The following is a 20,789-nucleotide window of genomic DNA, read 5'->3' on the forward strand; positions in this document are numbered from 1 at the left end:
CCAGCCCAGGTTAGCCGCGGCACCCGGCCGTTTGGGAGCAACGCAACCTGTTGACGTTTGTCAAAGTTCTCTCGGGCCGGCCGCCGCCAAAGTTCAACGGGATTCGGTGGATGGCGCATGGAAACGTTCTGTAGACGCATGCCGTTCGGGAGCAGGCCCATTTTTAAGCTCGCCGAATGTGCGCCTAAGGAACAAAATGCCAAGAAAGAAAGAAAGAAATATACGTATATATGTACGTATATCTCGGCAGGCTTTTTGACTGTCTTTTACTGCCCCCTAGCGCGCGCACCGAAACAAATTCCGGAAGCCATTGCCGACGTCGTAGCCGTGCAAACAATGGGCGCGAAGAAAGACAAAAGGCCCGGATGGGAAAAAATAAAAAAGCTTGGTTGGATGAGCTGCGGTGAGGTGAGGAGAGGAGAGGAGAGGAGGAGGGGGCTCCCTTGCCCCCCCCCCCCTTTTGGATGAGGCTTTTGAACTTCAAAAGGACACGCACGACTGTCACGATGACTTTCGCTCCCCAGCAAGCAATATGTCATCGGTTGCCATGACAACCACGCTCAGGCTCTTTTGGGTGGTGGTGGGGGGCATGGATTTTGCCGCCGAGTGCCAGGGACATGTTTTTTTTTTATTCTTCGTGCTTTTTGCTGCGTAAGTGTGAGAGGGGTTATAGGTCGCCTGACATTTTATGTGTGTTTTTTTTTTTCGCTTCACTATGTTCAATTTTACCGTGGCGAGTAATGGAACTAACGTAAAATGTTTTGACGTTGACGCGCATGCTGCCGTGCCGGACTTGACCGCCGGGTGGCGGCAGCATGTCCCGCCGACAGCGCCGACCGACGGGATGCGCTCGCAGTCGGAACCGGCGCCGAACCTTCGTCGAGCTTCTGGACGCCGGGCGTAATATCGGCGCCGAACCTCGGCGGATTTTCTCCACTGCTTGAAAGTCGCCCAACGTCACGTGACGCGTCGCCGGAGGGAGGGCGCGGAAATGCAATGTCACTGTTGAGCAGGGGGCGTGGCGCCGCCCAGCCCCCGTTCACCAAAACAAAAGCGACCGGCCGGCCCGGCTCGTCTGAGGATCGAGAGAGACGTGCCGCCGAGCGAGCCGCCCGGAAACCGACCGGCCCCGCCCATCGCCGGCGCGGGGGCGCGCCGGGTCCGTAGCCGGCTGAGATTCCAGCGTGTCCGGACCGCGGCCCGGCCCGGACGGACGAGCCCTCGATGAGGAGGCAGTGCGGTACGTGAGACGCTCTCGGGATGCGACGAACGTCGCTGCGGGCCCAAATCTTTCTAGCGACCGCGATCAATAGAGCAGCTCGTCGTCGTGACGATGACGACGACGATGATGATGATGACGATGATGATGATGATGCTACGCCACGGAAAGCAAAAAGCAGCTCCTGTCGCTTTAAGGGCGCCAATTAATTGATATGACGTGAACGGGCGCAGGCGTGTGGCACATGATTGTTTCGGAGGGGGGCTCGTCAAGCGTCAATTCACGCACGATGCCCTGGTTCGGTGGAGCCTCTACTTGAGCCTTCGACGTTGCAATTCCAAACATTGATATTTAGAAGGAGGATTTGGAAAACGCAATGCTAGAATTTCTACTTGGCCTTTCAAATAAATACGAAAAGCAAGCGGCTCCGATACTGCCCGGCATCAAAGGTCGGGCTAGTTCGGGGGTAGGCGAGGCCATCCCCGGAGAGCCGCGCACCTGCGTGTTTTTCAGGTCCCTCTCCTTCGTCGCACCCGACTCAAATAATTAGCAAGCCTTCGAACCGGGTGCGTGAGAGAAGGCGGGCATCGATCCGTGCGGGGCTACGACCGGACTTGCGGTGTGGAAATAACGGGAAGGCGGGAAAGCACGAGTCTTCCATGGATCTCCATCTATTAGGGGGCCCTATTGTTAGTCTTGAATCTTGCCAACAACTTCAGGTCTCTCTCAAGTAACTCTCATTTGTGTGTGTGTGAGAAAGGTATGAGCGTCAGCACGGGCGTCATGATCCGCGCCGGGAGCTCGGAGGACAAGTCCTAAGGTAACGCGTCCCCTTTCGATCACCGGCATGCCCAAGTCCGACGAGCTAGAGAGAAATAGCGGGAAAGCCCCCGGGTAAAGCCGCGCCTTCCGTAACCGTGTCGTGACGAAGGACGGCGGCGCTCGTCCGCGAATGGCTCGGCCCCCGCGTTTGAGGGGGTCCCGAGCAAAGCCGCGAAATCGAGCGGACGGCAAAGGCGCCCCCTAACCCCAGCCTTTCGCCCTTCTTCGTTTCCAGGCCGGGCGGCGATGAGCGGCGGCAGGGGGGTCGGCCAACATGCCGAGAGCCCGCCCCGTCGGCCCGCCCCCGGACCCAGGCTGCAGGTTCAGCGCTCCCTCTCGCGGGACACCATCACCATCCACTTCTCGGCTCTGGGCGAGGAGGACGACGACGAAGAAGGGGGGCTTTACGCGTCGGGCGGCCCGGATGGCCCGAAAGCGCAGCGGTTTTTGGCATCGGAGAGCGCGGCGGGGAACGCCCACGTCGACGAGACCGTTGTCCCCGCCGGGTCGGCCCCGCCCGGCGGCTCCTGCTCCCCCTGCAAGTCCTCCAGGCCTTTCCTCAGTCTGGTCAGGTCCTTGTCCACAGAGGTGGAGGCCCGCGAGGCCGTCCCGCCCCGCCGCCGACACTTAATGAAGTCCTTGGTCAAGTCCCTTTCCACGGACGCTTCCAAGGCCGGGGAGCAGGAAGGCCCCGGTCAGCAGGCGGCTCATCCCGCGTCGCCCCAGCAGCAAGCGCAGACGTCCCAGCGCCCCCCCCCCTCGCAACGTGCAGCTCTTCAAGCAGTTCTCGCAGCCGCGCCTGTGCTCCGCCCCTGCCGTCGCCACCCAGGTGGGCGGAGACTCCAAAACGGCCCCCTCCTCCCCCACCGCTCCCCCGGACGGACGGTCCTTCTTCAAAGTCCAAGAAGTGGAGGCCAAGATCGAAGATACCAGGCGCCGTCTCTCGGAGGTGATGTCCGACCCCCTGCAGCTCTTCAGTAAGATCATGGGGGAGGAGTCGGGCCCGGGTCCGGGCGGCCCCCAGCGGGCCAGGTTGCTGTCTTCCAGCGCGTCGGAACTCAGCGGCGCGCCGGCGCTTAACGGACACTCGGAAAGTTCCGGCTACAGCATCAAGGAGGAGGAGGGCGCCGAGGGGGAGGAGGACCGACAAACCCCCGCTGGCGGGGGACCCGACGGCGTCTCCCGCCCGCCCCCGGGCCCGGGCCCCGCCTCGGCCGGGTCTCCGCCGCTCACCCTGGGCCGCTGCTCCATGTCGGCCCTCGCCGCCCGTCAGGACGACGGGGACTTTAGCCCGCTTTACAGCCGAGGCTTCGACTGGCGCGCCGACGCGGAGACCCCGGACGGGGACGGAGCCGGCTTTGAGGCCTCGGAGTCTCCGGGGCTCCCCCGCCGCGGCGAAACGGATCCGGAGGAGGAAGACGAGGAGCGGGCGGCGACCGTGCCCTGGATGGGCTTGCTCTGCCTGACTCAGTTGCTGTACTGCTACTTGGTCCTTCCGCTGCCGCCGCACGTATGCGCCGCGGCCCGCGGGATCTTGGCAGGCTTCGCCTCGGCCGTTCTGGCCCTTTGGCTGTCGGCGCCGCGGCGCTCGGGAAGCGGGACGGCGAGGCCAGGGATGAAATCTTGGGACGCGGCCCGGCTCGACATCGAAGAACCCGGCGTTTTCAAGGTAAGGCGGGCGCGACGTCAGCGGCGAAGCGCCGTCTCCGTCGGCAGCGCCCGCGAGGCTCTCTCTGACCTCGTGCCGCTCAGGGCTGGATGAACGAGATCCACAGCTACGACCCGGAGACGTACCACGCCACCCTGACGCACTCGGTCTTGGTGCGGCTGGAAGGTTCGGTCCTGCGCCTGTCCAAGCCCAACCGCAACATCTCCCGCCGGGCCGCTCGCAACGAGCCCAAGGTTGACGTGACCTACGTCAGCCAGAAGATCTACGAGCTGAGCGACGGCAAGGTGCGCCCGCTGCCGTTTCTTCGGGTCACCGGAAGCCAAGAAGCGCTCGGCCTTGGCCTCTGATTTACGGCCGACTTCGGTCCCTTTGCGCTCGGATTCCTCGCCTCGCACCGTATTTAGAAAAATAGTGACCCTTTGGAAATCTCAAACATGCTCCGTCGGTCAGAGTGGCTTTTTGAAGCTCCCCATTCCGATCTGATCCCGATGGGCAGCTGTGCAAACTCAACGGGAAAAATCCAACGGAATTTTTCGGCGCAGATTCGTAACGGGTCGATGGAAACGCGAGCGTCGGTGCCGCCCGTTGTCGTTTTTGTTTGTTTTTTCCTCGGTGTGACCAAAAGACGGCGTTTTGCGGGCTTCCCCCACAGGTCTACCTGATGCCACCCAGCCTGGCCAGAAAACGCGTTTGGAACAAGAAGTACCCCGTCTGCATTGAGCTGGCCGAGCAGAACCACTTCATGTCCAAGGCCCGGCGGGACGAGGACGACCGGGACGGAGAGAACGCGGAACCGGCCGAGGGCGGCGGGCCGGAGCGGGCCAAGGCGGCCCCCCTGACCATCTACCTGTTTGGGAGGACCGGACGGGAGAAGGAGGAGTGGTTCCGCAGATTTCTGCTGGCGACCCGCATCAAGTCCGATGGGCCGGGCGACGCTGTGCCCAAGAGCGGTCAGTGTGCCACACACAGCCAAAAAAGGAAAGACGCTTTGCCCGGAGCGCGCCGCCGGCCGGACCTCGGATAAGCCTCGGATTAAGGACTATGCCCTCAGCCGTCGGAATGAACGTAAATTAGAAGGCGCGGCAAAGTTCGGAAGCACACGCCGTCGTTGCAAATGTTCCGCACCGTCTGCGTGGGCCCGTCTGCGTGGGCGGCCCCGCGGGAGGCCGCGCGCAAGCGCTCGCGCTCGGCTTAGGGCAAATGCATGTGGTCAGCGAGGCGATTTGGCGACGCTCAGCGCGTTGGCCAAGGAGATCCCGTGTGTTGGCCTCAGTTCCAAAACGGGATGCCAAGGCGCCAACATTGCGGAACGTCGGCCCTAAGTAAAGCGCGCCGCATTTGCCTTTCAGCCGGGCAGCCGTCCCACGGCCGCCAGGAGGCGGAGGGGGCGAGCGGTGGCGCCGACGAGCCGGACCGGCCCCAGCCCCAGCCCCAGACCCAGACCCAGCCCCAGCCCCAGCCCCAGACCCAGACCCAGACCCAGCCCCAGCCCCAGCCCCAGCCCCAGCCCCAGCCTCCGCCTCCGCCTCCGCCCCGCCCGCAGCAGAGGTCGCCCTTGGACTACAACGCGTACATGGCCAAGTACGTGAAGGCCCAGCCCGCGCCCGCCAGCCCGCCGCCCGCCCACAGCCCCCAGATAAGCCCCCGGGCCAGCAAAAAGGTAAAGAAAAGCCCCCTTGCTTCACCCGTTCCTGCCGCCTCGTTCTTGTACCCGGCCAATAGCGTTCACCCACTTTGATAAAGCTAGCGCTTAGTCACCATCCGCCGGCATTTTGACACCAAGGAAAAATACTCGAACGGCCTCGGCGTATTCACGCGTCGCCTCGTTCCCGGAGGAAAGATTCAATAGTAAAATGGTCACGAGCGGGAAGTTCACCGGCGTGACGGAACAGACCGTTGGACTGTAGGTGGAATGGTCCATCTGTTTCTTCATTGCTTTCGACAGACCGACGACACGTGTTTTGGCAAAACCGACAAAGTCGCCCCCCGCGTTTCCAATTTCGACCCGCCGGAAGGCCGAAGCCCGGTGTGCCTCACCTACCCGTATGCGTGCGCGTGTCCCTCAGGCGGCCGAGAGCTCAGAGGAGCCGGTCAAACCGGAAGCCTGGGTCAACGCTTTTCTGGGCAGAATCTTCTGGGACTTCCTCGGAGAGAAGTACTGGGCCGACGTCGTCTCCAAAAAGATTCAAATGAAGCTCAGTAAGATCCGGGTGAGTGGCACCCCCGCCTTTCTTTCCAATCTGCACTCGCCTTGGCCCCTTTGCTGTCAGTACAGCCGCGCGCGCGGATCCGTCGTCCGGCCGCCAAAGGGGAACTGGGATGTTCCCTGGGCTACTTGCCGGTCATGCTTGAAGCCGCCCCGGTTTAGTTGTCGGATCTTTGTAATTCTTTTTTTTTCCCAGCTGCCGTACGTTATGAACGAGCTCACGTTGACGGAGCTGGACATGGGCTTCTCCGTTCCCCAGATCCTCGGTGCCTCCAAGCCCCGCGTGGACCACCAAGGTAGGCGGGAATGGCGGCGTAGCTCTCGGTATGAATGGGAACCCTTGCGAGCGATCGAGCGGGCGGAGACCCGCCCCGGTCGTAATTGAAGAAGCTTACGATTGGAAAGCTAGGACACACGGGGGGTTCGGAAAACGGGGTTGATCTAGCGAGCGGGCCAAGCTGCCCCGGGCCCCACCTTCTCATCCGCTCCAGGATGACGCCGCTTTGCGCGCAATCGTTGGGCGGCTACGCCATTTGTCCGGCTGTCCCCGCAGGTTTGTGGTTTGATCTGGAGGTGACCTACGCCGGCTCCTTCCTGATGACCCTGGAGACCAAGATGAACCTGGCCCGTCTGGGAAAGGAGGCCGAGGGCCTCGGCGAGCACGGCAAGGAGTGGTGAGCCCGTCGCCCCGGCTTTTCGCGCCGTAGCCTCGCGAGGGAAAGGCCGCTGCGTTCAGGTAGACGCGTTTGACCTCATACGTCTGATTTGTCCCGATGGCTTTTAACCCTTTCGCGAGCTCGTCCCTCCGGACGCTCGCCCGTGCGGACTTGCCCGATACGCGCTAAGTCTGATGGCTGGCTGGCTCCATGAAAACACCCGATGTTGTCTGCACCGGACTCGTCGGACGGCCGCCATTTGTAAACAAACGCGTGGTACGCCGCCATCGTGAACCGAGTACCAAACGCCTTCTTTCCTGTTGTCCCTTTTGCCCCTGCCTGATATGTACTCCAATCCGTCTTATCCATCGGCGAAAAGCGTCCCTCCACTTGCTAGCATGATGCCGTATGGAGCTCTTTATACTTGCGACCGGAGCTAAAAATGAAGTCGTTTCACACGAAGAAACTGAAAAGTCCAGACGAAACGCAAACTCTCGTGAGAAATGCAAAATGCTACGGTTGGTGATGGGGTTTTACGCGACTGGAAATGCTAGCTAGCTAGCTAGCTTAGTCCGTTGCCCCAACCCCGCTAACTAGCTGACCCTAACCCTTGACCGCAAGGTTCCATTTTGTCGCGCTCCTCGGCCTCCTTTTGAAACGAAGCCGCCGCCTCACTATTTCGTGGCCACGTCTCCCGGGGCAGTAGAAAAAACACCCGCGACGCCGAACCTGCGCGGCGCCGGTCAAAAAGGGGTTTGCTTTGCGAGGATGCCAAAGGGTTTGCGTGCGCGGCGCAGGGCAAGACCGCGCGCTTATTGTCTGGCGGACAGCGACGAGGAGTCGTCCAGCGCCGGTTCCTCGGACGAGGAGGATCCCGCCGAGCTTTTGGCCGACAGAGCCCTCCTCCCCGGAGGCGAAGGGTAATGCCGGCTCCTTCCCACGAGTCCCGGCGGCGGTTCGGAGGTGATGAGCGCCGCTCGGCGGCTGTCCCTTTACTGGCGCAGCTTGGTGGGAGGCCACAGGCCCAGCAAGATCATGCGCTTTGTGGACAAGATCGCCAAGTCCAAGTACTTCCAGAAGGCCACCGAGACAGAGTTCATCAAGAAGAAGATGGAGGAGGTGGCCAACACGCCGCTGCTGCTCACCGTGGAGGTGCAGGAGTGCCGAGGGACCCTGGCCGTCAACGTGCCGCCGCCGCCCACCGACAGGATATGGTACGCCGCCGGCCGCGCGGAGGTCGCCGGGTCGATTCCGGCCTTCCCGCGTGAAGTTTGCGCGCTTTCCCCCGCGCCCCGTCAAAGCCGGTCTCCTTTCGGCCGCTCAGGTACGGTTTCCGCAGCCCGCCGCACCTGGAGCTCAAGGCGCGGCCCAAACTCGGAGAGAGGGAGGTGACTCTGGTCCACGTGACGGACTGGATCGAGAAGAAACTTGAGCAGGAGTTTCAGGTACCCCCGATCTACCGAGAAAGTTGCCGCCGCCGCTTAAGAGCGAAGCGCCGTTCGGATGTTTGGCGGCGCTAAAGGAGCTTCGGAATCGCGAGGCGACCGCGCTCGCTTTATGGCCGCTTCCCAAACACGCGTCAGGGACCGCCCGCGTTTGGAAGTTCACAGCTCCTCTTCTTCGGCTCCTCTACGCGCCAAGTGCGCAACTAGACGACTCCTTTCGAGGCTTAAGCGCAGCCCGGCAGCGGCGCGCCGGAGCAGAAAGAGAAATGCTTGAATCGTCTCCAAAAATGTAGCGCGCGCTACATTGGCGTTTTTCCTGACATTGTAACAGGAAGTTCCACATGACCGGAGCGCTCACGGCTACGCTACGAAGCCGGCGCGACTCGGGGAAACCGTTTTTCTCCTCTGTGTCCTTTGTCCCCCCGACAGAAAATTTTCGTCATGCCCAACATGGACGATTTGTGGCTACCCATCATGCACTCGGCCACGGACGCGCGTTCAAACGCCGGCTCGGGTTCCGAGTCGGACGCCGCCCCCGGGGGCCCGCCGGCCCGAGGCTCCGAGCTGTCGGACGTGTGACCGGAGCGACGTCGCCTTGCGCCTGAGCCACCGGCTCGCGATGGACTTTGGCCCAGCGCTTTCCAAAGATCGGCCCCGTTGGCCAAAGGCACGCGCCGGCGCCATCGGACCCGTCCGGCTGTGCCGAGCCAGTTTTTGGGAGACCCGCTAAAGGTTTGTTTATATATAAAAATATTCCTAGCCCCTAACATTAACAAGAGATTGCCCAATCCAAACCTGTTCTCTAAAAGCTAGTCCCGACCCTCAACAAATTGTGGGGTCTACCACAATGGCCCCGCCGACCGCAAAGCAGAGGGCTTTTTTTTTTTTTTTGTCTACTGAAACCGCGTCACGCGTGAAAGGACTTTTTTCAAAGGAATGGACGGGACGCGCGCACGGCTTCAAGCTTGCTGAATGTATTGATTTCTACCGGTCGCTCATTCACTTGACAAGGTGCTCCTTGGCAACGCTCTTCGTTCCCAGTTCACCGACGTGCTTTTATCGCCAAAGCGTTTTTTTCAGGCCGAGCGCCGCTCTCGCTTTCGGGCATTTCAAGGACATGAACTCCAAGCTGGCGTTTGGGGGGGGGGGGGCGACGCGGTTTTCCGGATTTGAGCCATACTGTCGAGAGACGATCGCCGCGGCGCCTTTCTCCGGGAGCGCTCACCTTCAGGCGCTCCGCCGTCGGGAAGGAGGCGAGCGACGAGGATTTCGGAGGCCGCGGAGCACCCGGCCAACGAACGCTTCTTTTGCCGCGCGCCGAGCTCAAGCGGAATTACGTCATCTGCCAACGTCTTGTTTGCTTTACAGGCCACGCCCTTTCCCGGCGCTCAAACGTATGAGGCAGAAAGTGCCTTTTGGCGAACGTTCCTCCACGGGTGTTTATTTGTTGCGGCCATCTTTAAAACCAAAAAAAGTGCCATCAATTGTGACGCAAATTCTTCTGATGTACATTCGCACTGTGAAAGACATGTGAAAAATTCTGTCGTGTGTAGTGACGCGGGAATGTCAAGGTTCAGGCCGTTGCGGTCCAATAAAACTCGCGGCGAGAAACGTGGTGATCATTTCCGAAGACGGGCGTGAGGCAAGGCCGAACCCTAACCTGGGAAAGTACTGAGGACAGACGTTTTATCTTGCGGTCGAGCTGGTCTCGTTTGTCTAGCGTTTCCAGTCGAAGGAAATCGGCTGCCAAGTCAAGGGAAAAGCAGCAAGGTCGCTAATGTGGCAATCGCCTGACACAAAGACAAAGCTGGAAAGCCACAAAGACATTGTTTTCCTTTAAACCTGGCTGACCACTAATAACGTCAAGCGGGTGTTCCAAATAGCGCGCGTTCATTCAAGGAGGCCCGCCCGCCCGCCCGCCCGCCCGCGCTTTATTGGCCCGACGTACAGGAAGGCGGCGTGACGGCGCCAACGACCGTCGTTTGGACGTTGGGATTCGGGAACTTCCTGGGGGAGGTCTCCACCCCGCGGGTCCCTCCAGCCGGACTTGCGGGCCAGGTTGTTGTTCCGCCGGCCCGTGCTTTTCCTCCTCCTCAACCGGAGCCGGCGCTTTCCTTTCCTTTCCTTTCTCGGCCTCTTTGAAGACGGATCCGGGACACCAGATTGGAAGGGAGCGAAAAACGTCACGCCAAACGCATTTCGCGACGCATTCAACAACGTTGGCCATTACGGCGTACGACTTACACTTCCTGATCCACCGCGCGCATCGCATCGCCTCACCGAAGGCTGGGCCGCAACACAGAAACGGATTGTTAGTTGCAGATACAAACCTTACATCAATGCTAATATGAGGTGGAATCAGGTTACGGGTTGGCTTCATTTCACGTCAGAAGTCTAACGCACGTGAATCATCATCGAGAAAGCAAAGAGACGCTTTTCTCGTGAACGCATCGTGTCCTTACTCTGAACCGGCGCTTCGCCACGTGGCTGCAAGCTGACCGACACGCCGGAGTTTTCACACCTAGGGCAAAAATCAAGACTCAAATTGCACGCCAGGGGCCAATTGCAACGCCCCTATTAGTTGCGTACGCGTTCAAGTCAATCGCTTACCGTCACATCCGTCGGTGAGAACGGCCAAGTGGCACAAGCGCTTCGGTAAATGACGAAAAGAAGTAACGTAATTAATGCGTCACGCTGCGTTCGACAATAAGCAAACGAAGATATTCGCGGCCGCCGAGCGCAGCCTTCCGCGCAGAAGCGGTGGAACCAGTCGCTCGCCAAAGTTGATTTTTGCCCCCGCGGTCCACGGGTGGGAGGTTGCGGCACCCGGAAGTTTTCCATATCCGTTCCGGCGCCCGCCCGCGTCTCCAATTGGCCGAGGCCGCCTCTCGGCACTCCAGTCCCGTGGCACTTCTCTCCCCGAGTCCCGCCCACCGCTATCATTTCAGGAAGCGAGCGGAAGCTCGGCTCCTAGCTAGCTCGCTCGCTCGCTCGCTTCGGCGTCGCCGAGATGGCGTCCGTCAAAAGCGTGGCCCAGATTCGCCTCCGCGTCGGCAGCCGAACGGCGTCGCGGGCGCTGTGAGCGAGCGCGAGCGCGAGCACTCGTCGCCTTCGGCCGGCGCACACGATGGCGCCCGGGTCCCGGGCGGCCCGGGCCCTGCTCTGCCTCCTCTCGATCTACGCCGCCGCTCCGCCTCTCCAGGTGAGCCGCGACGCGACGCGACGCGAGCAGCCGGGTTGGCGTGCCGCGGCGAGCTCCTGATCGATCGCTGGGCCGCCCTTCTGCGGGCAAATAGCGTCCGACTAGCGCGCCCGACTCCCGGCTGAGAGACATCGTCGCTACCGAGTCCTTTCCGAGTCGCTCGCGGCCATGTCGCTGTCAAATCTGCGGCCGGCCGGCCGGCCGGCCCGTTCGCTGGCGGCCGTCTCGACTCGCGGTGGCTGTACATCAAAGCTTCGCGTGTGTTGCGCCTCCCCGGCTCAGTCCAATAAACAAGCGAGCAGCCGTGATGTGAAAAGGCCCTTTCGCTCGGAGTTCACAAAGAGAACTCGCAACTATCTTCGGGACTTGACGTTTTCCGCAGGAAGTCACTGGACGCATCGCGCGTTAACCGCACGTTCTCTTAACCTCTAGTCGCACTTGTGTTCTCGTCGTTGTTGCTTAATATGCTGGCTTTTGTTTTGTTTTTTTTTAAGACCTGGTTCTTCATTTTCAAGTCAAAATCCTGTCTGCGACAGCAGTTGAGCGGCACGCTGGAAGGGCCCGGCTTCAAAGCTCGCCCGGGGCTCTTTTGTGTGGCATGGACTCGCTCTCCTTGTCCAGGTTTTCTCTACAAGCACGCATTCCGTGCTCATTGAAAACGATAATGGCCTTTAAGCGCCGCGCTCGCTTTGCGTGGTCCAAAGTCGGCCTTCTTGACCCCTCGCGGTTTCAACGGAAAGCCCCGCTCTTTCTCCTGCCACGGACGGGAAGGAGATACTAGAAGTGCGGCGCCGGCGTTGCGCCGCTCTGTGTTTGGCGCCCGCCGCCGGTCACGCCGGCCTTCCGCTGCAGTCGCGCCGTACCGACGCCGGCCGCGAGCAAATACGTTGTGGTCTGGCGCTATCTTATCGCAGCTGCAGATCGGCCCGCGCGGGGGTCCGACACGTGAGCGCGCTCGCTTCTGATAAAGGGCCGGCGGGCGGGCCGATCGGCGGCCGAAAGGTGAGCGCCGACGGCGCTCGGCACCGTCGCCTCGGCGCCCGCGCTTCCCAGCTCGTCGCCGCGTGAAAAGGCGAAGGCAAACGGGCAGCGGCTCCTTTCGTATTCAAAGTAGAATGCTGGCGCTGAGCTGCGCCGTTCTTGTATTTTTGGACCTGCGTTGCTTTTCTGCAAAGGGATCATTGCGCCGGGCGCGCCGAGAAGTCGGGGTGTCGCGCGCTTCGCGAGAAGTCGGAGAGCAACGTTCTTCTCCAAAATGCGCTTTCGGATGGAGTTTGCCGGACATCCGCCGGCTAATCGAAGCCGCCGGCGTTTTGAGCAACGTCGGCGCGCGTCTGTCGCCGTTTGTCGCCCCGACTCAGGTGCGAAACCGGCGAAGCCCCGGTCCGGTTTTGTCCGTGTCGACGACGCGGCCGCCGGAGCGCCCCGACGCTTCATCCGGTCCGCCCGGCCGATCGCGCGGGACAGGCTCGGACCGGACGGGAGCGCTTGAGCTCGAGTCTGGCTCCGGCCCAGAGGAGAAAGTGACATCGCGGGCCGCTGGAGCCGCCCGCTTAGCCAATCTTTAGGCGAGAAAGGAAGAGCGATGGTTTTTGCTAATAACTCTTGAGTAATAGGAGGTGCCCTTCCAACTTTTCGGGCTTCCGTCCTCCTCCCCGATCGGTTGATTCGTTTGCGTCCCTTGGCCTTGTTGTTCTTTCGTGCGGGAAAGGGAGCACCGGCCTGACCCGGTTCTGAAAGAAACCTTTGTTGCACTTAATAGCAGTTGACTGTCATTTGGTCATCCAACCTATCATATTGGCCCTTCCCCCATTTTTTTTTTCCTCCAGGTGTTGTGCAACGCCAGCACAGTTTCACTTCCTGAAAGCTTGCTCTTTGTCTCCACCCTGGATGGAAACCTGCATGCCGTGAGCAAGAAATCGGGGGCCATCAAATGGACGCTGAAAGAAGGTGAGCGGAGCGCACCGGGGACTTTTTTATGGTCTCCCGTACCTCCCGTTAATTTGTTGTGTTACTGCGAGGAAAGGCCATGAAAGCGTGAACATGCGAAGGTCCAACATTTCCATGGAGAACGCCGCCGCGCGTAGCTAGGAGCGATCCCCGAAAAGTCCAAATTCGGCAAAGAGGCGAGCGGAAGGCTGACTGGACGTTTGCTCGCGAGCAAGTGTCCGGGATTCCCGCAGATGTTTGTTGCGTTGGCTCCGCGCTTGAGCAACGCGGCCGCCGGGAAAGTAATGATTAACCGGGAGAGGGCCAAACGTATCCCGCCGTCAAGGTCAAAGTGGGCAAGGGCGAGCCAACGTGGCTGCCGGAGGCCCCGCGCGCCGGACGAGCGATAGATAAGATAGACCCCGCCGCGTACGTACGGCTCTGCTTGTACCCGTGCGTTTCCGCTAGCGGACAAGAAAAGAAATGACCCGCTTGAAGATTGAGCAAAATGCGTCCAAATTTTCCTTAACTCTTAAAGTCTTTTGCTTTATGCTCACAGTAAAAGTCGGCCCACGTTTTATAAAAAGGAGTTACTGTAACTCCTGCCGGTAGTGAAAGGAGAAACGATTGAGAGTAAAGGAAGCGTCACGTGGGATTCGTGCGTCACGCTTGACACGTCGGCGGCACGATTATAAGAACAGTTGAGTCGATGGTGAAAAGAAGGAATGGCTCTCATAACTTTGACAAACAATACTACTGTGAATTCCTGCATACCCTTGCGGAACCGGAACCCCCCCCCCCACCCACCCATTTTTTTCCCTCACACTTGTGTCGGCACACGGTAAGCGTTTTCGTGAGCCAAGCGGAAGCAGGGAGCTCGGTAATGCAATCGGGCATCCTGCCGCGTCACCCTAAAGAAAAATCCAAACAATGTCTTTGCAGATCCGGTCCTTCAGGTCCCCACGCACGTGGCAGAGTAGGTAGCCGGGCGCGCGCGAGGATTAAAGTCGTTGGTGAGGTTGGGGCTCGGCCGGCGTGTCGGATGAAACCTTGGTGTTTGTCCAGGCCGGCCTTTCTGCCCGACCCCAACGACGGCAGCCTGTATTCTCTGGGCGGGAAGAACAACGAAGGCCTGACGGTAAGGGCGGGGCGGGGCGGGCGCCAAACGGGGCCCGGCTCATCTCTGTTCCTCGTCCCCGGGTAGAAATTACCCTTCACCATTCCCGAGTTGGTGCAAGCGTCTCCCTGCCGCAGTTCGGACGGAATCCTTTACATGGGTGAGGCCCGGACCGCGCTGCTTTTCGTAGGTGACGGGGGAGGGGGTTTGATGGCTAACCTTGAAAGCGCGCGGCCATCGCCCCGTCCTTTACGTCCTTTAAGCGGCCTTTTGCTCGATGGCGCGCCCAGGGAAGAAGCAGGACCTCTGGCACGTGGTGGACCTGCTGACGGGGGAGAAGCAGCAGACGCTGACGTCGTCCTTCGCCGACACGCTGTGCCCTTCCTCGTCTCTGCTCTATCTGGGACGCACAGGTGAAGCGGAGCAAATTTTCGCCGGGTTATGTCACGCCGAGGAAAGGGGCCTCGGTGACCATCTCCTGCCCTCCGAGAAGAAGGACGGGAGTTTTACGCGCCTCCCCGCTTTTATGCACCGACCCCCCTCCCGAAAGGGACGCGGGCACCTTGCGGCGTCTCGTCCCCGGCTCTTGCCGTAAGCCAAAGTGCGGCGGATTGACGGCGGATTCCCGCCCTTCCTCAGAATACACCATCACCATGTATGACACCAAAAGCCGAGAGCTGCGCTGGAACGCCACCTATTCGGACTACGCCTCCACCCTCCCCGACGACGACACCAAGTACAGTAAGTCCCCTCGCCGGGCGGGCCCCCGGCCGGGCGGCGCTCACGGGCCCCACCCCGCAGAGATGGCCCATTTCGTGTCCAACGGCGACGGCCTGGTGGTGACGGTGGACAGCGACTCGGGCGACGTGCGCTGGGTCCAGAACTACGACTCGCCCGTGGTGGCCATGTACATCTGGCAGCGCGAGGGCCTGCGCAAAGTGGCCCACACCAACGTGGCCGTGGAGACCCTGCGCTACCTGACCTTCATGTCCGGGGAGGTGGGCCGCATCACCCGGCGGAAGTACCCCTTCCCCGAGGAGAAGAGGACGGACAACAGGCTGACGTAAGCCGGCGAGGGTCGGCGCGGAACCCGATTCAAACCGCGCCGGAAAGCCCGGAACCATTTGTCTCCCCGTTTCAGGTCCACTTTGTACGTGGGTAAATATTCCACCAGCTTGTATGCGTCGCCCTCCCTGGTGCACGACGGCGTCACGGTGGTGGTGAGCCGCGCGCCGCGGAAAAAGCGTGGCGCTAGGAGGCGCGGCGAGGAAGGTCACCTCCCCTTGGTTTGCGCGCGCAGCCCCGAGGAAGCGCCTTCCCCATGCTGGAGGGCCCGGACCGACGGGAGGCGGACGAGGACGAAGAGTGCGTCATCACGCCCAGCACCAGCGTCAAGTTCGCCGCGGCGCTCCGCCGCCGCAACCGCGTCAACTACATGCGCAACTACCTGCTGCTCATAGGTGCCGCCGGCCGGCCGCTTTGGCCCCTCGGCCGACGCTTTGCCTCACCTTTTGCGACTTGCTTCTTAGGGCACCACGAGACGCCCCCGGAAGCGCACAACAAGATCCTGGAAACCTTCCCCGAGAGCTTTCCTCGTAACCGGGGCAACGTCATCCCGCCGGCCGGCGCCGGCAAAGCTGAGGCGTGTCCGCGCTTTTTTTTTCTTCCTCGTCCGATGCGGCGGTCCCGGGGCGCCAACGGTGGCTTCTCACACCGCTTGCGTTCTTCGTACTACAGAAGGTGAACAACGTTGTCGCGGAAGACGCGGGCCCTTCTCCCATGCCTGAAATATCCATCCAAGGACCCGGGCCGAGCGGGCGCCCGGCGCGGCCGGAGGCCTCGGTGGACTCCGTGCTGAAAGACATGGCCACCATCATCTTTTGCACGTTCCTCCTGGCCGGCTGGGTGGCCTTTGTCATCACCTACCCCAAGGCAAGTGACCCCCCCCATCCGAAAGGAGACGAAGTGCCCGACGGGGCCCGGCGGAGATGAGGGTTTGCGAGTCAGGCGCCTCGTTTTTGCGGCAGAGCGTCCACAAGCAGCAGCAGCTGCAGCACCGGGAGTTCCAGCGGCAGATGGAGGAGCGCTTGGAGACGCTGCGGAGGCAGCGGCCGTTCGCCGACGCGGCGCCGCCTCCGGTGCCGGACGCCGACTTCCCGGACGCGGCTCAGGCGCGCTCGGAATGCTCGGACCACAGCAGCCCCAACGTCACCCCGCGGGCCTCCGACCACTCGGATCTCTCCTTCTCCGAGCCGGGCGGCTCGGCCAACGAGCACGAGGACGGAGGTGAGAGGACGCCCGCCGTGGCTGCCGAGGGCCCTTTCCACGCCTCGTGTTTTTCGCCTCCTTAGAGGAGGACGGCGGCGTCGTCAGAGTGGGCAACATAACGTTCCGTCCCAAACAAGTGCTGGGTCACGGCGCCGAAGGGACCATCGTGTACAAGTGAGTGGTGACCGCGCCCACCTTTCGCGCCAAAGCGCGCTTTCCCATTTGTCGCGGCCGGGACCCGGGAAATAGTTTTCCGTCGGGGGAAACTTCCGTCGGGCGCTTGCCTTTGCGTCTTGGTAGCGCGTAAACACGCCGCGTTTTTGGCGAGGCTCCTTTCTTGAAAAAGGATTGCGCGCTTGTCGGCGCACGGGCTGCCTTTCGGCGGTCGGGTTTCGGTGCTGACCGGGCGTTCGGGTCGGGCCGCTCCAGGGGCCGGTTCGACAACCGCGCGGTGGCGGTGAAGAGGATCTTGCCCGAGTGCTTCAGCTTCGCCGACCGGGAGGTTCAGCTGCTGCGCGAGTCGGACGAGCACCCCAACGTCATCCGCTACTTCTGCACGGAGCGGGACCGGCAGTTCCAGTACATCGCCACCGAGCTGTGCGCCGCCTCGCTGCAGGAGGTGCGCCCTCGCCGCCGCGGAGGCGTAGCGCCGCTCCGCCGCGGAGGCGTAGCGCCGCTCCGCCGCAGCGCCGCTCCGCTTAGGCCTTTTTCCCCCCTTGGCGCGCCAGTACGTGGAGAGGGAAGACTTTGAGCGTCACGGGCTGGAGCCGGTCGCGCTGCTTGAGCAGACCATGTCGGGACTGGCTCATCTGCACTCCCTCAACATAGGTAAGCCTTTGAGCAGCGCCGGCGAGGGAGGCGGCGCCGTCAAGCCGGACCTCCGCCCGCAGTTCACCGAGACCTGAAACCGCACAACATCCTGGTGTCCTTGCCCAACGCCCACGGCCGGGTCCGGGCCATGATCTCGGACTTCGGCCTGTGCAAGAAATTGGCGGCGGGGCGCCGCAGTTTCAGCAGGAGGTCGGGCGTGCCGGGGACGGAGGGCTGGATCGCTCCCGAGGTTCTCAGCGAGGACCGCGAGGACAACCCGGTCAGTCGAAAGTCCGGCCCGCGGCTCTGCCCCGCCGCCTCCTCGGTTCTCGCGCTTCTCCGCGTGAAGCGTCCGCCCGTCGCGCCGATCCCCCAAGTGATTTTCTCCCGGGGAAGTCTACGTATCGGGTAGACGGGCCGAGAATTTTCAGGGGGGCGCGTATTGTGAGCGACTGGAATTTTGTCGAAAGGGGACCGTGCGCCGTGTCGCGCGCAGCCTGCGCTTGCTCCTCGACTCGCGGAGTGCGTGTTTTCATTGGTCCCCCCCTTTGGTTTTTCAGACCTGCGCCGTGGATATCTTCTCTGCCGGCTGCGTGTTCTACTACGTGGTGTCTGAAGGGCGCCACCCTTTCGGCAAGTCCCTGCAGAGGCAAGCCAACATCCTGCTGGGCGCGTACAGCCTGGAGTACCTGCGGAGCGACAGCCACGGTGAGTGGGGCCGCCGGCTCGGCCCGCGCCTCACGCCCCCCCCGCGGCTCACGCCCCCCCGCGCGGCGAGCCAGGCGGCGCGGTGGCCCGGCACCTCATCGAGCGGATGCTGAGCACGGAGCCGCGAGGCAGGCCCTCGGCCGAGTGCGTCCTCAAGCACCCGTTCTTCTGGAGCCCGGAGAAGGAGCTGCGCTTCTTCCAGGTCCGTCCCGGCCGCAACCGCGCCGCCCGTTCCGGCTCGTACCCGCTTGCGGTGACGGCGCCCCGGTCGCCGCCGGCAGGACGTGAGCGACAGGATCGAGAAGGAGCCGGCGGACGGAGCCGTCGTCAGGCGGCTGGAGCGAGGGGGGCGCCCCGTGGTCAAGGGCGACTGGAGGGAGCACATCACCTTGCCGCTGCAGACGGGTACAGCGCCGCCGGGGGAACCAATGTGTAGCAGAATTTCCCGTGCAAAGTTCAGCGGCTTTCGAACCCAAATGTGTTTGCCCGCAGACCTGAGAAAGTTCCGATCCTACAAAGGCGGTTCGGTCCGAGACCTCCTCCGCGCCATGAGGAACAAGGTGAGCCTTCGGCTTTGCAGCTTGCTAGCCAGCCCTAAGAAGAAAATAAAACAAAGTCGCCGCGCGTGCGCAGAAACATCATTACCGGGAGCTGCCGGCCGAGGTCCAGGAGACGCTGGGCTCCATCCCCGACGACTTTGTGTCCTACTTCACGTCCCGCTTCCCCCACCTGCTGGTGCACACCTACCTGGCCATGCGGACCTGCGCCGCGGAGAGGCTTTTCCTGCCTTACTATTCCAAAATGGCGAACGCCGAGTACGTCGCCGACGCGCCCCAACCCCGAGAATCCGCGCGGGAGGCGGGCGACCCCGACGGAGCCGCTTCGGACGAGCCGGCGCCGCGGGAACGGCCCCTCGGCCCCGCGGGCGGCCGAGCGGCCTGAGGGCGGCGCCTCGGGCCCGCGGCGCCCGAGAGCCGCCGGCGCGGCCGCCTAGCGCCCGGATTCCCGACAAGTGCCTTCTGGCGAGGCGGACGACCATAAAGCCGCTTGGCTTTTAGCGCAGAGTGGGCTTTGCGTTCCGTACGGAGTCCCAAAAGAGAATTGGTCCCCCAAAACGTCCGGCCGCCTCTCGCGGGAACTGTTGATGATTATTGTCAAAGGCGGGCCGGCTCTTCTGGTGCAATGTTGTATATGGCGGCGACTTTGCTCACTGTCCACTTTGTGTCTGGAGTATTTTTATAGACTTATCTATCCTCGTGGCAAACGTGCCTTGAGAAGAAGGAAGCGATACGCAGGCCGTGCTACGCGCTTAGCAGATGCCCTCCTTCGCTCAGTGCGGACGCGGACCGACGGCCTTCTGGGGCGTCGGCTCATCGCGTTCCGCAGGTAATTCTTTAGCTGGTAACGGTGTAATTATCTCTTCAAGGGGGACTTTGAAGGTCAGTTGCAAGCGCTCGTGCTTCGAAACGTTCCGCGCGTGTGTCAAAGTGAAGTTGATGACTTGCACAATAAAAAGTTGTTTTGGTTTTTAAATTAAAATTGACTATCAAAAGAGGTGGCGATGGACATTAGTCGCGCCTGACTCGCAACCGTCAGCACGAGTGCAAGAGCTCGCCGACTGAGCAAGACGCGCGGCAGAAAACGCATGGAAACTCGCGGCAGCGTTTAACGCTGAAATGATGGGACTGACTACATTCCAGATGGGGCTTCGGCGTTTCCGGCGATGGCCGTTAAGGCATCCGAAGTGCTCAACGGTTTGTCGTACTTTTTGTTTCTACAAGCGCAATAGTGCAGGCAGCATGGCTTAGTGGTAGAGTGGTCGTCTCCCAGTCGAAAGGTCGTGGGTTCGATCCCCCGACCATCAAGACCATGTCTTAAGTGTCCTTGAGCAAGACACTGAACCCCCAGTTGCTCCTGATGCTGCGTCATCAGTAGGTAAATGACGTCTTCACCCTCCACTTGAATACTTCAAGTCGAGCTTACGGTTTCCGCGCGGGGTGGCGTTGCGGCCTCCCGTCGAAGCCCCCTCCCTCCCCCCATCTTCGCGACCCGGACCGCGTGGGTCCCGGCGCTAGGAAAGCTCGGCCGGCCGGCTGAAAGGGGCGTCTCAGTCGCAGGTGGCGAGCCGGCCCGCGCGGCTGAACGTCGCCCTGGACGGGCTGCTGCTGGGAAGCGTGCGGGTGATGGGCGTGCCCTCGCCGCCGCGCTACGTGGTGGCCGACGGGCGCAAAGTCCGGGATTTTGCCTACGACGCCCAAACGAAGGTCAGCCGTCGCCCGCGCAAAGGAGCGGGGACGGGCGGCTTTGTGAACGGGGCCCCCTTCTTCCCGCAGCTTCTCCGAGTGCGCGGCTTGGCGCTGCCCATGGCGGAGACGTTTGTCATCCAGTGGGCGCTGTGAGAGTCGCCCGCCCCGCCCCGTCCGTCCGTCGGCCCACGGCGAGCGCCTTTGACCCGGTTGCGGCTTCCCTTTTACGCGCGGTCGGCTTTGGTTACCTTGTAACACAGTTGAAATCCCCCCCCTCCCTCCCCCGAGAGGAAATAAAGCGCTGATTTGATATTGTGGACTTTTTCGACGAATTCGCTGGTAATTGCAGTCCGCCCCCTCCGGAAAGAGCCGGCTTGTTCTCTCAGGGCTGTCAATAGCCCGCCGAGATTTCTTTGACATATACCACGCGGACATACACAACAGTAGACGCACGTGACGTTTGTCCGTCAGCTCTAAAGTCGCCCCTGGTGA

At 61.7% G+C, this 20,789-nt stretch overlaps 1 protein-coding gene and 1 long non-coding RNA gene across 2 annotated transcripts; one reads left to right on the forward strand and one right to left on the reverse strand.

Annotated features, from left to right (window-relative positions):
- The first annotated feature begins 608 nt into the window (after positions 1 to 608).
- Positions 609 to 19,609, forward strand: ern1 (endoplasmic reticulum to nucleus signaling 1). The gene is given in 34 exon segments (XM_088436238.1): positions 609 to 1,240; positions 1,980 to 2,039; positions 2,277 to 2,791; positions 2,793 to 3,710; positions 3,794 to 3,994; positions 4,363 to 4,660; positions 5,060 to 5,370; positions 5,777 to 5,920; positions 6,113 to 6,212; positions 6,470 to 6,590; positions 7,370 to 7,492; positions 7,577 to 7,786; positions 7,897 to 8,017; positions 13,049 to 13,169; positions 14,091 to 14,124; positions 14,214 to 14,286; positions 14,353 to 14,425; positions 14,556 to 14,678; positions 14,905 to 15,006; positions 15,067 to 15,328; positions 15,407 to 15,485; positions 15,566 to 15,725; positions 15,795 to 15,907; positions 16,003 to 16,197; positions 16,293 to 16,551; positions 16,617 to 16,707; positions 16,963 to 17,152; positions 17,262 to 17,361; positions 17,424 to 17,623; positions 17,904 to 18,051; positions 18,126 to 18,253; positions 18,333 to 18,456; positions 18,544 to 18,611; positions 18,685 to 19,609. Coding segments are annotated over 32 exon segments (6,003 nt in total). The 5' UTR covers positions 609 to 1,240; positions 1,980 to 2,039; positions 2,277 to 2,287; the 3' UTR covers positions 18,994 to 19,609.
- On the reverse strand, positions 9,443 to 10,873 carry LOC148411242 (uncharacterized). The gene is made up of 4 exons (XR_015868100.1): positions 10,628 to 10,873; positions 10,480 to 10,538; positions 10,262 to 10,303; positions 9,443 to 10,153 (listed from the first exon to the last, which is right to left on the reverse strand). It is a non-coding gene; the product is annotated as an uncharacterized LOC148411242 (long non-coding RNA).
- Positions 19,610 to 20,789: the final 1,180 nt, after the last annotated feature.

The sequence above is a fragment of the Hippichthys cyanospilos genome, chromosome 16 (genome assembly GCF_059441005.1).
Source record: "Hippichthys cyanospilos isolate Australia breed blue-spotted pipefish chromosome 16, RoL_Hcya_1.0, whole genome shotgun sequence".
Taxonomy (NCBI): domain Eukaryota; kingdom Metazoa; phylum Chordata; class Actinopteri; order Syngnathiformes; family Syngnathidae; genus Hippichthys; species Hippichthys cyanospilos.